Below are 14133 nucleotides of genomic sequence, written 5' to 3' on the forward strand. Positions count from 1 at the left end.
TTGGACCTGATGAAACTTATTAGACCTTATTGGACCTAATTGAAATTTATTTGACCTTATTAGACAAAACATTGACCATGAATAACATAAATATTACCACTAATGTAAATACTACCCTCAAAATTTTTATGGAATAATTATTATTATAATTCGTCCTTTAAAAAATAATGATTATTAATTATCTCTTATGATAATTAATTTAACAAAAAAATAACTATTTATATATTTGCCTATACATAACATTCATCACTAATATATCTAATAGTGTTGTTTTAATTTTATAAAACACTAGTAGAAAATCAAAAAATTAATTATTATTATTATTATTATTATTATTATTATTATTGTTAACCTTAATTATTTGACCATGATTATAATATTATTCAATAGCAATATGAATAATCAAATAATAGACAATAATACAAGTATAATACTATACATTGTGTACTTTAATAAAAAATTCTAATAATAACATAATCAGCTAATAGTAATATGAATAATAAAATAATAGACATAATACAAATAATAAAAATAATAAAACTAATACAAATAAATAATAAAATAATAGACATAATACAAATAAATAATAAAATAATAGACATAATACAAGTATAATACTATATGATCATTGTGGTACTTTAATTGAAATTCTAATAATAACATAATCCGCTAATAGTGATATGAAATTATGAATAACAAATAGTGGACAATAATACAAATGTTTATTAAACATTGACTATTTGGACCTTATTGGACCTTATTAGACCTGATTGGAACTTATTGGACCTTATTAGACCTGATTGGAACTTATTGCACCTGATTGGAACTTATTGGAACTTATTGCACTTATTAGACCTTATTGCAACTTATCTGAACTTATCTGAACTTATCTGAACTTATTGCACTTATTAGACCTGATTGAAACTTATTGGACCTTGTATTAGTGTCTATTATTTTATTATTTTTTTGTATTATGTCTATTATTTTATTATTTTTTTGTATTATGTCTATTATTTTATTATTCATATTACTATTAGCTGATTATGTTATTATTAGAATTTTTTATTAAAGTACCACAATGTATAGTATTATACTTGTTATTGTCTATTATTTGATTATTCATATTGCTATTGAATAATATTATAATCATGGTCAAATAATTAAGGTTAACAATAATAATAATAATAATAATAATAATAATAATAATAATAATAATAATAATTACAACATTTTGCAATTCGTCTTTAAATAACTAGAGATAATATGTTTTCGTTACTAATAACTATGAAAGATATAAATGTTATCAATTGATTGCTTCATTATCATCACTGGAGTATCTTTCTTTATCGGATCGTATATTTCTTCATCTTCTACATCATCCTCTTCAATCAATACGTTTTCTTCATCAACAGCCAACCATATTTCATCTGCAATTTTCACCCGAGTTGAAGCTACTGTGACTTTGAACATTTTTTTCTCTTTCTTCTAGTAACATTCAAATAAATGAAAGGTGAAGAAAGCTGAAGAAATGAATGAAGGAGTTGTTGTTAGCAATAAATGTTTAGCTTATTTTCATTGATTAGGAAAAGGAGAATCAGGCCCATAATCAAGCCCTTTACAATGAAAGTTCACTGCCTTTTGCTCAGCTTAAATTAGTAACTACTAGTATTTTATAAAATTAATTTTTTGATTTTCTACTAGCATTTTATAAAATTACTATTAGATATATTAGTGATGAAAGTTATGTATAGGCAAATATATAAATAGTAATTTTTTTGTTAAATTAATTATCATAAGAGATAATTAATAATCATTATTTTTTAAAGGACGAATTATAATAATTATTATTCCATAAAAAAATTTGAGGGGTAGTATTTACGTTAGTGGTAATATTTATGTTATTCATGGTCAATGTTTTTGTCTAATAAGGTCAAATAAATTTCAATCAGGTCCAATAAGGTCTAATAAGTTTCAATCAGGTCCAATAAGGTCTAATAAGTTTCAATCAGGGTCAATAAGTTCCAATAAGGTCTAATAAGGTCAATCAGGTTCAATCAGGTCCAATAAGTTCCAATCAGGTTCAATCAGGTCCAATAAGTTGAATCAGGTCCAATCAGTCCAATCAGGTTTAATAAGTTCCAATAAGTTCAGTTCAGGTTCAATAAGTTCAGTTCAGATAAGTTCCAATAAGTTCAGGTCCAATAAGTTGAATAGAACGCACCCTTATTGGACCTAAAACTTAATTTATTAAGTTACTACTCCTTTCGTTCCAAAATATAATGTTTGATTCTGTTTCTTCACGGGAATTAAGGTAAGTAGAATCTAAAAAGAATATAAAGAGCTTTTTTTTATAAATAGGAAGCAATGAAACATTAAGTGCTCTTCACCTTAATAAATTAAGTTTCATGTCCAATAAGTTCTGTTCAGTTCAGTTCAGATAAGTTTCAATCAAGTCCAATCAGGTCCAATAAGTTTTAATCAGGTCCAATAAGTTTTAATCAGGTGCAATAAGTTCCAATCAGATCTAGCTAATAAGGTCCCGCCATAAGTTATAATTAGGTGCAATAAGTTTCAATCATGTCTAATCAGGTCCAGTAAGTTTCAATAAGGTCCAAATAGTCAATGATCAATAAATATTTGTATTATTGACCATTATTTTATTATTAATATCACTATTAGTTGATTATGTTATTATTAGAATTTTAATAAAAGTACCAGAATGATTATATAGTATTATACTTGTATTATTGTCTATTATTTTATTAAATACATTTGTATTATTGTCTATTATTTTATTATTCATATTACTATTAGCTGATTATGTTATTATTAATTTTTTTTATTAAAGTACCACAATGTAAAGTATTATACTTGTATTATTGTCCATCATTTGATTATTCATATTACTATTAGTTGATTATATTATTATTAAAAAATATTATAATCATGGTCAAATAAGGTTAACAATAATAACCATCATAATTGCAATAATTTAATGAGAGATGAAAGTGGAGTGAGAGATAAGGAGATAATGTATTCTACTACCTTCAAGTAAATGAAAGTGGAGTGAGAGTTAACGAGCTCTACTACTTTAGGGTCTGTTTCCCCCAGCTTATTTTCAGTTCAGTTCAGTTCAATTCAATTCGGTTCAGTTCAACTCTGGACAATACTTTTACTCTCACAAATCGCTATTCATTTCAGTTCAGTTCAATTCAGTTCAGTTCAGTTCAGTTCAGTTGTTTTATGCCGAAGAGAACAAGCCCTTAGTCATAAAACTAAGTGGAGTACTGAGGGATAAATTTTTCGTTAGGGGTAATATTTATGTTATTACTCGTCGATTTTTTTGTCTAGTATGGTCAAATAAGTTCCAATTAGGTTCAATAAGGTCTAATAAGTTTCAATCAGGTACAATAAGGTCTAATAAGTTTCAATCAGGGTCAATAAGGTCTAATAAGTTCCAATCAGGTCAATAAGTTACAATCAGGTCCAATCATGTTTAATAAGTTCGAATCATTTCAGTTCAGGTTCAATAAGTTCAATTCAGATAAGTTCAGGGTCATTCAGGTGAAGAGAACGCACCCTGAATCGGTGAAACCAATTGAGTAAAAGATGGTCATAAGATGGATGCAATTTTTCATGATGAGAATATTAGAGGAGTCATTTTTTATTTTTTTTTGCAATGGAGGTGTTTTAAGAAGGAAAAAAGACGTTTTTAAATAGAAACAAGCACTATATTATGGAGAGTCGAACTTAAAATCAAGCAATATATTTTAAAAAGGAGGAAGTATATTCATGAAACTAATAGAATAAGTTCATTCAAGATGCATGAAATTTGAATATATATTTCCACAAGATCTGCATGGAATTAGTAATAACTAAATTGTTCAACGGATATGAAATCTAAGCAACATAAACCTTACACGAAGTAGAGGCTTAGAGCATAGAGTTTCACTAGTTCCTCATGAAATTGGGAAGATTCTCTGGAAAAAGAAAAAAAAAATCACAACACATACATCTTAATTTAGGTTATATAAATCAAAATCATCATCAGTTGTAGATTTATACGAGTCTTTTCAAATAATTAGCCGCTTAATTCTATTTTCTCTAAAATGGGAAGAGAAAAGTTGTTTCTTCTTTTTTAAGAATAAAGATTTCGGGGCTGTGTTTAAGACTTGATAGTACCAATATTAATACTAGTTGTTGGGCTTGAGGTATTCCCCGGTTAATTAGTGAGGTAAAATAATGTATTGTTTGCGGTTGATATTTTGACACAAGAGTTGTAGTTTGGAGATTGAATAATGACTTGTAAAGTGAGGAGTCTAGAGTGTGAGAACTCTCACATTTTTACTAACAACTAGTATTTAGGTTCAGGCGTTATCCCGGTTTAGTATTGTGTTTTCGAATTTGATATGCATTTTTTTTCTATTCGCACAAAAATATATTAAAGAAAACTCAACATTTAAAAGCTACAAATATAATAATGTGGACACTTAAAACATGATTAAAAGTTGGTTGAGATGGTATTTGTATCATGTATAATAGCAAGATGTAATGGGTTCAAATCTTAGTGCAAGCTAATTTTACTTTTGTTAATTGACATAACTTATGTACACATTGGACAATTCTAGTTGAGTAACAGAAGTGCCATGTGACGTATATATATTGTCACATTCCCCTATGAGGGTATTGTATCATTTCAAGTTCAAGTATCTCAGGTGGTTAAATACATTTTCAAAAACATAAATATTTCGACTATAAGATTGTTGAAATTGGACTTGTTATTAGTCACAAGTCACAATGTAGCATTCATGAGGATGATACTACCATTCTGATGCCTAAAAATGTAATAATGCACACATTAAATTCGCTGCAAGGCAGAGCTTAGATTACATAATTAGTAATCTTGAGCAGCATAACAGAAGCAGAAAGGAAAAGAAATGATCTATTTTTCCAATTCCAAAATACACTGAACAGCCACTCTCTTTGCTAACTTTCTCAAATACTGTAAGTCACAAAGAAAAGTGTAAATAGAAAGTCAGCATTAGATTGTGACAATTGACTACTGTACCATATCTATCTCAGACATGATGGAAACAATATCCAAGCTCTATATCTTCATTCCTCCCCTAAATAATAATAATCCTAAGTTAACAATGAAGAAGAGAGCCATCCTATCAATGAGTATATAAATACATGATTTTTATGTGGAAACCACATAGTTCTACTGTAAGCAATTCTCTCAAATAGCATACTCAACCCATTTCGATAAAACAGTAGGACTAGCAGGCCTTCTTCGACCTCTAGGCCGCCTGTTGACATTATCCCAGCTGATGAGGGTCCTCAACTCGGGTACTTCATCATCAAAATCTGGCTGCTTGACCATCCGGGGTTTTCTTCCCATTCTACAGGTACGCCTTGTCCTACTTAGATTCCAAGGAGTGCCTGCAGCTTCCATTAGCCCTTCTATCATCTGAATATCCTCGGTAACCTCATACCTCGAGAGAGAAGCAAGAGAAGGCAGAATTTCCCTTTGGAAGTCCTTCCTTTTTGACCTCCTCGTTCTACCCTTTCTTGTCTGGCAAGGCAACAACATCGAACATGTATCACTTGCATTTTGGACACTAATTCTGCAGCAATAGTCTTCCACTTTCGTTTCAGTGAGCTCTAATGTCATGGCCTCATAATCATCAATATTGGAAGTATTCTTGCAGTTTATTACCTCAAAATCATTCTCTGGGTCACTGGAAAAAGAACAAATTAACCCAGCAAACCATTCTAGATTTCCACCGTCAGAAGGTTCACATTTTTGCAAGCACATGCTTGCCGTGTATGATGGAGATTTAGACAAGGAAATGGAAATAATGGCCTCAGCTGCAATCTTTGCAAGTTCCTCAAAGTGGTTACCATCCTCTTCTGACTGATTCTCTTCAGAGTCTCCTCTAGGTGGTGAGCGCTCCTCCACTTCTGGGCTAATAGGTGCCTCCAAGTCAACTTCTGACGGAGTTTTGGCCAAAGAGGATGACTTTGGTTGTAATCCGTCATCATCCATACAGAAATCCAAGATCACCGAACTAGGGTTTTCATAATCGTGTCCAATTGAATCATCCTGAACAAGTGACTCTTCATCTGTCGCAGGGTCACATGGCAAGTTGATATCAATCATTCTACATCTCTTGAACTTCTCTAAAATTTCAACTTTCGTAAAAGTTTTGCAACATGATATATCCCCCGGAGGTGTGAATTCTAAGTTTGCAACTGTGGCAGAGTTCAAATCAATGCAGTTTAAATTGGGAGTTGTGGGTGACATGCAAACCACTGAATCTTTCGACTTGGACTCAGAACAGCTGCTTTTTAAGGATTTTTCTACACTACGATTTGGACTACAGCGTGGACTAACATCAGCTTTCTTATTAATAGTCCCTTTTTGTCTGCTGCAGATTTTAGCACCTTTACTGGAGGACAGTTGACTATTGAAGGAGGGAAGTCCTTGAACCACAAGAGGACTCTGCCCCAAATAGATGGAAGACTTTCTGCTAGACGAAGCAGACCCCGCCTCAGGTTTAGCCTTGCCAGATTGAGCATGAGATATCATGGTCTGTTTATCAGCAGCAGCATGTGATGTTGTATTCCTGCTATTGGACAGATCATGATTGATTTCTGAAATTTCCACACAAGAGTTTGTTCTCTTGTCCCTACCACTCTCTTCCAAATAAGAAATTTCCAATGGTTCATTTAAGTCCGCCAAATTAGTTTTGTTCCCTGAAAATGAACAAAAACTAGGGAGCTCTCCTAGTAATTCATGTTCTGATGACCCATTTGCACTAGAAGCTGATACATCAGTCCCAACCACAACTTTGGAGCGTTTATTAGTGGCAGGTGTAGGGGCCTTAACGAATTCCAAATCGTCTAAAAGTTCCTCTTCATCACTATCGATGTACACCTCAGCAGGAAGCTCAAGATCTAATAACTTTCCTTTGATCTTCTTGACCTTAGATTCTGCAGAAGGCATGTAATTCAATATATCCCCGTTTCGTGAAGCAATAGGACTGACAGGTGGTATAGGTTCTTTCACAGAGCTGAGAAATGCTTGAATATTATCTCTACCTGTGGAGTATGGTGGACAGTGAGAATTAATAAATGGACGACTATGGAGAGTATTCTCGCCACATCTGGCCGAGATTATTGCTGACGACGAAGTTGAGCTCTGGACCTCCAAAGGTAAATGATTGATATACAGTTCCTTGCTTTTAATTTCTCCCATCATTTCTTTCTGTCTTCTATAAAGACGATGTAATTCTTGAACCTGGAAGCAGAACAAATTTAAGCAGTAAGTCAAATGCTCGTTTTTGCTCAAAGGGTATGGTCACATACATCATGATCATGAGACAGATGACTTCTCAAATACAGGTTATTTCGAGATATAAAACATGCTCGTAGAACCATTACTTGTTAGTTCTGGAATGACAGGATAGAGTCACATAACAGTAAGACTATTGCAAGGTCAGATAACAGGTAAAAGCTGAAGAGATAATGCAGAACAGAATGCTTATTTCCCCAAATATTAACAAACTTCACTGCCATCTGAAAGTAAGAACTAAGCATAGAATACAGGCAAATGAGCTGTCGTAATACAAGTGATAAAAAATCCGACCCTTTTTATTCGAGGAAATTGCAAGTGCTAAAAATGTCATATGAATGTATAACAACTACACTTTCTGCTAGTATGACAAAGCTTGAAATACTTTTTAATGGAACAACAGTTTCCGAGTCTCATTCTACAATACATTGAAGTCATAGGTGATGCCACCAACATTTTACAAAACTTGTTTATTAGTAGAAAATGCATATTCAAGAGATGGTAAAGTCCATTTCCTTAACCAACTTTTGGAAATGCATGAAGCTGAAACATCAGGGGTGTTTCCGGATCTCTTTCCTTTTATTCAATAACTCATTTGTCATAACCTAAAGATAGGAAATAGAACTAAACCTGATTTAAAGTAGAAGTTTATACCTGATCCTTGAATGTAACTTCATGCATGAGCATTGTCTGACGCAATAATTCCTTATAAGCGAAGGGCCCTCCTGGAATTGGCAAAGGTGACACATAATCATTGTAGTGTCCACTTCCAAAGGCTCCATTGCCATTATACACGGGCGTAGCGGTAGCACCTCCATTAGCATCGACATTGAGATCATAATGCGAACGGAACACTGGAAAGTAGCTTTGGCACTGCATAATTACCCTGATTGATGATATGAATGTGCAACTATGTTAAGTGTCTATCAAAGCAAGTTTTTGTAAATGAGAAATGAATACTCTCAAGAGTTATTATATAAAGCTTATCAACCCCCATTCCAGATGCATTTTATGACGCAATTTAATTTCTTCAACAACTCCTACAACTTCTAGTTAAGCAAGTACTACCAGAGATATGTGATGCAAATTTAATTCTGCTTCAAAACTGATGTGAGATTATGGCCTCTAGAATTACCAGATTTCTTTAGTAAGTTCTGATACTAGTAAATACTGTAAATTAGGAAATACTGTACATTAACTCTAAAACTTAACAATGTACTCATACTATAACTAATTTTGCTAAATTAGCAACATTTACACATATTAGCAACTGTGTTAAGTGTACTCAACTACAATGCTAAAGAAGCCAACTTTTCTGCAATGACACAAATGCAGCAAAATACTGTATCATTTTTCCCAGCAAATTTTCTATACAACCATAGTTTAATTCTACATGGCATAACCAATTACCAAAAAAACAAATATTAGTTTTTTTTATTTAATTCAAACTCACAACCCCTTATTATTTTTTCTGGGTTGTAAAAGGGTTGTATCGACACGTGGTGTAACGATTGTATAGAAAATCATCCCTTCAATTTTCTCATCAAACAAAAGAGAAGAAACAAGGAAAAACTTCTGATGAAAAAAAAAGGTTAAAAATGTAATTTGGCTGTAAGTGGAGAAATATTAAACAAAAAACAACACAAGTACAGAAAATTTGACTGTTTGAACACATCAATAGGCACTATGGCAGAAACTAAGACATAGAAAATCAAGAATTCATTATGAAATTATTAGATTGGACTTACAGAAAAAGGGCACTACAGAATTACAGATCCTGATATAAATTTTACACAGAAGATATATATTTTTTTGTAGATGTAAGTTTTGATAAATGCTTAAAAATCCAAAAAAGGTAAATAAAACAAAAGGAACAAAAAGAAAGAAATTTAGCATGAAATTCTCTGTACTCTTTTCTAGTTTTCTTAAGTACTCTTCTTTTTACCAGATTCTTTGTCATCAAATCTCAATCCAACACTAGCAGAGAGAGAGGAAGACAAAAAAAGAAAGAGAACATTTTTGAAAAAGAAAAACTGAAAAACTACTATGAAAGTTGTGATTTTTTTAGAAACCCACTAAATAAATCCATCAAAAAACTCAACCAAACACACCCTAAATTTTCATAAGAGAAAAAACAGCTGAATACATGAAAATTCAACACTATACCTGAAAACCCAGTTGAGTAATCTTGTTGTTGAAAAGCTAAAACATCAAAAAATGAAGTGGGTAATTCTCAGAATTGAAGAAAATGAAGGTATTCCATAAGATTGACAGAGTGAAAAAGATGAAAACTTGTAGCATTGGATCTGCTGGGCCACCCACTTTCTGAGAGATAGAAGAAAGAGAAAAAGAAAGGAGAGGAGAGAGAAAGAAATGAGTTAGAAATCTATACAAACCAACAAACTAGGAATGGAGGAAAGGACATATACCAAAATGCCTCTTCCTTTTCCATTTTTTTTTTTTTTGTTGCTTTTGGATTTTGTCTTGAAGAAAACGAGGAAAAAGAAAAAGGAAAACTTAAATTAATGGTGTTGATATATGCACCTAAGGACTAATAAGAAGCATCAAACATTTACTAAAATGATGTACTCCCCCTTCAAAATACTTGATGAAGTATATGGTTTGACTTTTCTACCCACTCTATTTTTACTGAAAATAAATTTAAAAAAACAGAGTTATAGTCATGTGGGATCTTTTTATACTCCTTAATATAATCTTTTCATAATATCAAATTTTTATAATCTTATAAGGATTAGAGTTATTAATGTGTAAACATATGCATTGACAAGCGTGTCAAGTGAAATGTGACAAATATTTTAAAATTGATGAATTATTAGTTTAGAAATTTATAACATTATACCCCCTTGATCCTTATTGATGTTCCTAATTGAAATCGTAGCACTATTATCACATGGAATCTTCTAAAAAAAATCAAATATATAAGAAAAAAACATAGTCATGAAGGATCTTATTTGATTCGTATCAGTGAGTACTTTAATAATACAAATTTTTATAATTTTTACTAATACGTAATTAAATTTATTAGAAAAAGATGTGATTTAACAAACGAGCAAGTCAAACTAGTAAGATCACTAAGGCACGGGGGAGTAGGTCTATTGGTATTGTTACATATTTATTATTTAATATTTCTATTTTAGCTTTTTAAAACCTTTAATTCTTTTTCCTATTTGGAATCTTAACATATTCACAAGTTTAAGATAATTTTCTAAATTATTTTTAATCTATAAAAAAAATATGGTTATGTGGGGGTCTTGTTTGATTTGTTTTCATTAGTAATTTATTACTTCCTCTGGTCTTTATTAGTTTACCCCTTTATTTTACACAAAGTTTTAGGAGAAATAATGTTATGGGTCATAGAAAGAAAGGGAAACTATTATTTTATATTAAAGTTGAATGTATGTGTGATGAAAAGTTAGTGGTTCCATTTCAAAAATAAAAACAAAAGAAATGGATGAACGAATAAGGGGTATCCCAAAAAGGAATAGGGGTAAACTAATAAAGACCAGAACGAGTAATATTCAATAGTTATAATTTTTTTGCTAATTTAAAATGAAAGGATATTTAAGGTTAAAAATGTGCATAGTCAAACAAAAAGAAACAGATGGAGTACTTTTTGTACTATAATTCTTGCAACACACATGTAATTTTATATATATAATGGAAAGGGTGAGCTATGGTGTCCTCCAATAAATTTACTTAATTACCCTTTAGTAAATCAAACTAAAATGATATCAATCAAATATTTGATCAATCAATACACAATCAAGTAATAAATCAAAAAGGAAAATACAATCAGTTAACAAAGTGAAATAATTTGATTAAAACAAAATATTTTGTTGATAAAAATAGAAGAAATCCTTAATAAATCTACGTAACATTCTTTTATCGCTCATCAATTTTAATTTTAAAAATCTTAATAAAGTATAAATAAAATTAATAATAAAAGACCGGTTTGGTTGAGTGATATAGGCTTAATCAACAAAAATTAACTAGCCCAAAAAACATGTCTAATGTTCAAATTTTACCTTTGTCTATGCCGAAAAAAGTTATAAATTATGTTCTAAAAAAGTGAGGCACGCATCGTATGCATAAATTTCTAGTTTTATATATCCAATGCACTCCTTTGACCATTAACATCGTTAATTACGTATTTCTTTTTTTTTAAAATACCCTCATTGTTGTAATATTATTAATTCCCACTATGTCCTCATTTTTCCATATAAAATTGTACCCATATTAATGAAATTTTCAATTTTTTACCATACTCCCTATATTTTCTCTTGCCTTAACTTCCCTCATTTACGTTCACTTGAACTATTTATATATCCTCTTATTTAAAATCTTAATCATATTGGTTACGTTGTACCAATTAATTTATTGTTTCCCATGCAAGTACATCATTTAGATCAAATGATAAAAGATTCCACTTGTACTTTCATCCCCATGAAAAAATCAAACACACTTAATTTTTGAACAATGGAATTGGTAAAAAATTATCCAAGCTGATGTTTAATTTAAAGACTATATATTGAGATGAACATAATAAAAATTCATAAAATAACTTTTAACTTATATAACTAATTATTAGGCCCAGGTGATGCATGTGATTATTAATATTTTCATGTTAAAATAGTAACACGTGATGTTGCATTGTTCATTTGTTAGAATTTTATTATATTAATTTGAGGCCACATGGTCGAATCTTATACGGAGCATGTTTCTAATTATTTAACTAGTATTTTGGTCGGGAGATGCCTTGAGCTTGAAAATAATAAATTAAAAGGAATTGAGGTAAGAGAATATGTCATCAATAGTCTCCTGGTAGTACCGTAATAAAGGTAATAGAGATCTAAATACTCGTTTAAGACTTTTTAGTTAAATATATTTATTATAAGACTTTATCATATTTTATTAAAAATACTAGATAATAGAGTAATAGTGTATTGATAGCTAAACTCTCTTTTTTTTTTACTTGAAAGCTCATGTGTCAGATACCTTGCAATTATACAATATATATTTATTAAATGAGGAGTTGACATGGATATATAACATTTGCATTTAGAAGTTTTAAGAGATTGTCACGTAGCTTTCATTAGGAATGTCTTTTAATATATTTGTATACATTGTTGTTAAAATCTCGATTCGGATTTCACGATCCAACGATTCTATGATCCAGAGAAGGACCTAACCGATCCCGATCCTACGTAAGATCTTAATCTTGTAGAATCTTTTGATCCTACCCAACCACAAAAAATTACATCGTAAATTTTAATACGATTCTACGATCTGATTCTATCGTAAAAAAATCATAAAGTAATTTCACATATTATATTTCTCCTATTAGATTTTGGTTACATGTTACCTCAATCTTATAGTGTTGAAAAACTATCACCATTTGTTAATGAAATAAGTCATTATTAATTTGTGTTAAATTTTAACGCGGCTTTCTCACCATATTCTAGCATAATTATCTCTATTTTATGAAATTGTAGGATCTTTCGATCCCACCGAATCGATCTTACCAACCCCTACGATCCAAAATAGGATCCCGATCTTGATAACATTGTTTGTATACCCTGTATCTTAAACTTCTACTCATTCATTTTTTCCTTCGTTTTTTAAAGTTCTACTCACTATGTATTATATTTCATTTGACAAAAGATTACAATAAGTTAATCATCACTGGCTTACAATCTCTCTCTTCCACGCTCTCTATCTGCTTTAAAATATAACAAAACCCATACTCTCTCTCCTCATTAAAAAAAAGTAAAGAAACCAAACGAACTCACTTTTTACACGCACTTTCCGATTTGACTTAAAGTGTGTATATATAGTAACCGAGTAGAACCTCAAAAAACGAAAGAAGTATGCGTGTTGATGACATGAAACAAAACAACTAAAGGAACAGTGTCACGTGGCATGTAGGCTTGCTTAAGAACACTTTTTAATATATACTCCATCCATCCCTAGATAGAATTCCTATTTATAATTTTAGCATTATTCATAAGCAAGGAAATTTCTCCAAATTTTTTCCCAATATATAAGAAAAATATAGTCATGTGAGGTATTGTTTTATTCGATTCATTATATACATTACGAAAATCAAACTATATATAATTTTTACTATTACGTAAATCAAGATATTACCGATATAAAATATGCATTGGCAAACGTGAAAAAAAAAAATAAGAAGTCTATTTAGAGACGGATGGAGTATTATATCTCTATTATATAAGTGAAGGGAGGAGGTATGGTGTCTCCAAGTAAATGATTATGTTACCCTTACTTTCTTAATTACATCAATTTTGTTTAAATTTTTAAAATAATACAATGGGTATTCAATCAATCAAAATATTTGTTGTTTTTAAAACTACTATTAGAATAACTCAAAATTCTAGATTAAAAAAAAAAGGAAAGACTAAAGAAGTTTACAAAAAAAAAATATATAACAAATTCATTTAATAATATCACAATCTTCCATCAAAAGGAAAAATTACAAAGGATAGGAGTTAACTCAAGTGGGTAGAGCGCTCCCCCTTGGCCCATGTGGTAAGGGTTCTACCCCCAACATAATGTTGGGGTATTCCGTATTCCTTAGCATGCTATGCATGCTTTACCAGTCAATGTATTGGTGTTTCCTACAGGCTAGTAGCCTTGTAGGAGTTAGTCCTTGGGCTGACTTAATTTCCTAATCCAAAAAAAAAGGAAAATTTACCAAAATGAATAAAAAAAATCAGCAAAATACTTTCGCAATA

At 30.7% G+C, this 14133-nt stretch overlaps 1 protein-coding gene across 1 annotated transcript; it reads right to left on the bottom strand.

Annotated features, from left to right (window-relative positions):
* Positions 1 to 4925: 4925 nt before the first annotated feature.
* On the bottom strand, positions 4926 to 9804 carry LOC104893989 (hypothetical protein). The gene is made up of 3 exons (XM_010680136.4): positions 9524 to 9804; positions 8012 to 8243; positions 4926 to 7303 (listed from the first exon to the last, which is right to left on the bottom strand). Exons 2-3 carry the CDS (start codon positions 8234 to 8236, stop codon positions 5240 to 5242), a joined length of 2289 nt encoding a protein of 762 aa, XP_010678438.2. The 5' UTR covers positions 8237 to 8243; positions 9524 to 9804; the 3' UTR covers positions 4926 to 5239.
* Positions 9805 to 14133: the final 4329 nt, after the last annotated feature.

This window comes from Beta vulgaris, chromosome 5, assembly GCF_026745355.1.
Source record: "Beta vulgaris subsp. vulgaris cultivar EL10 chromosome 5, EL10.2, whole genome shotgun sequence".
NCBI classification, from domain to species: domain Eukaryota; kingdom Viridiplantae; phylum Streptophyta; class Magnoliopsida; order Caryophyllales; family Amaranthaceae; genus Beta; species Beta vulgaris.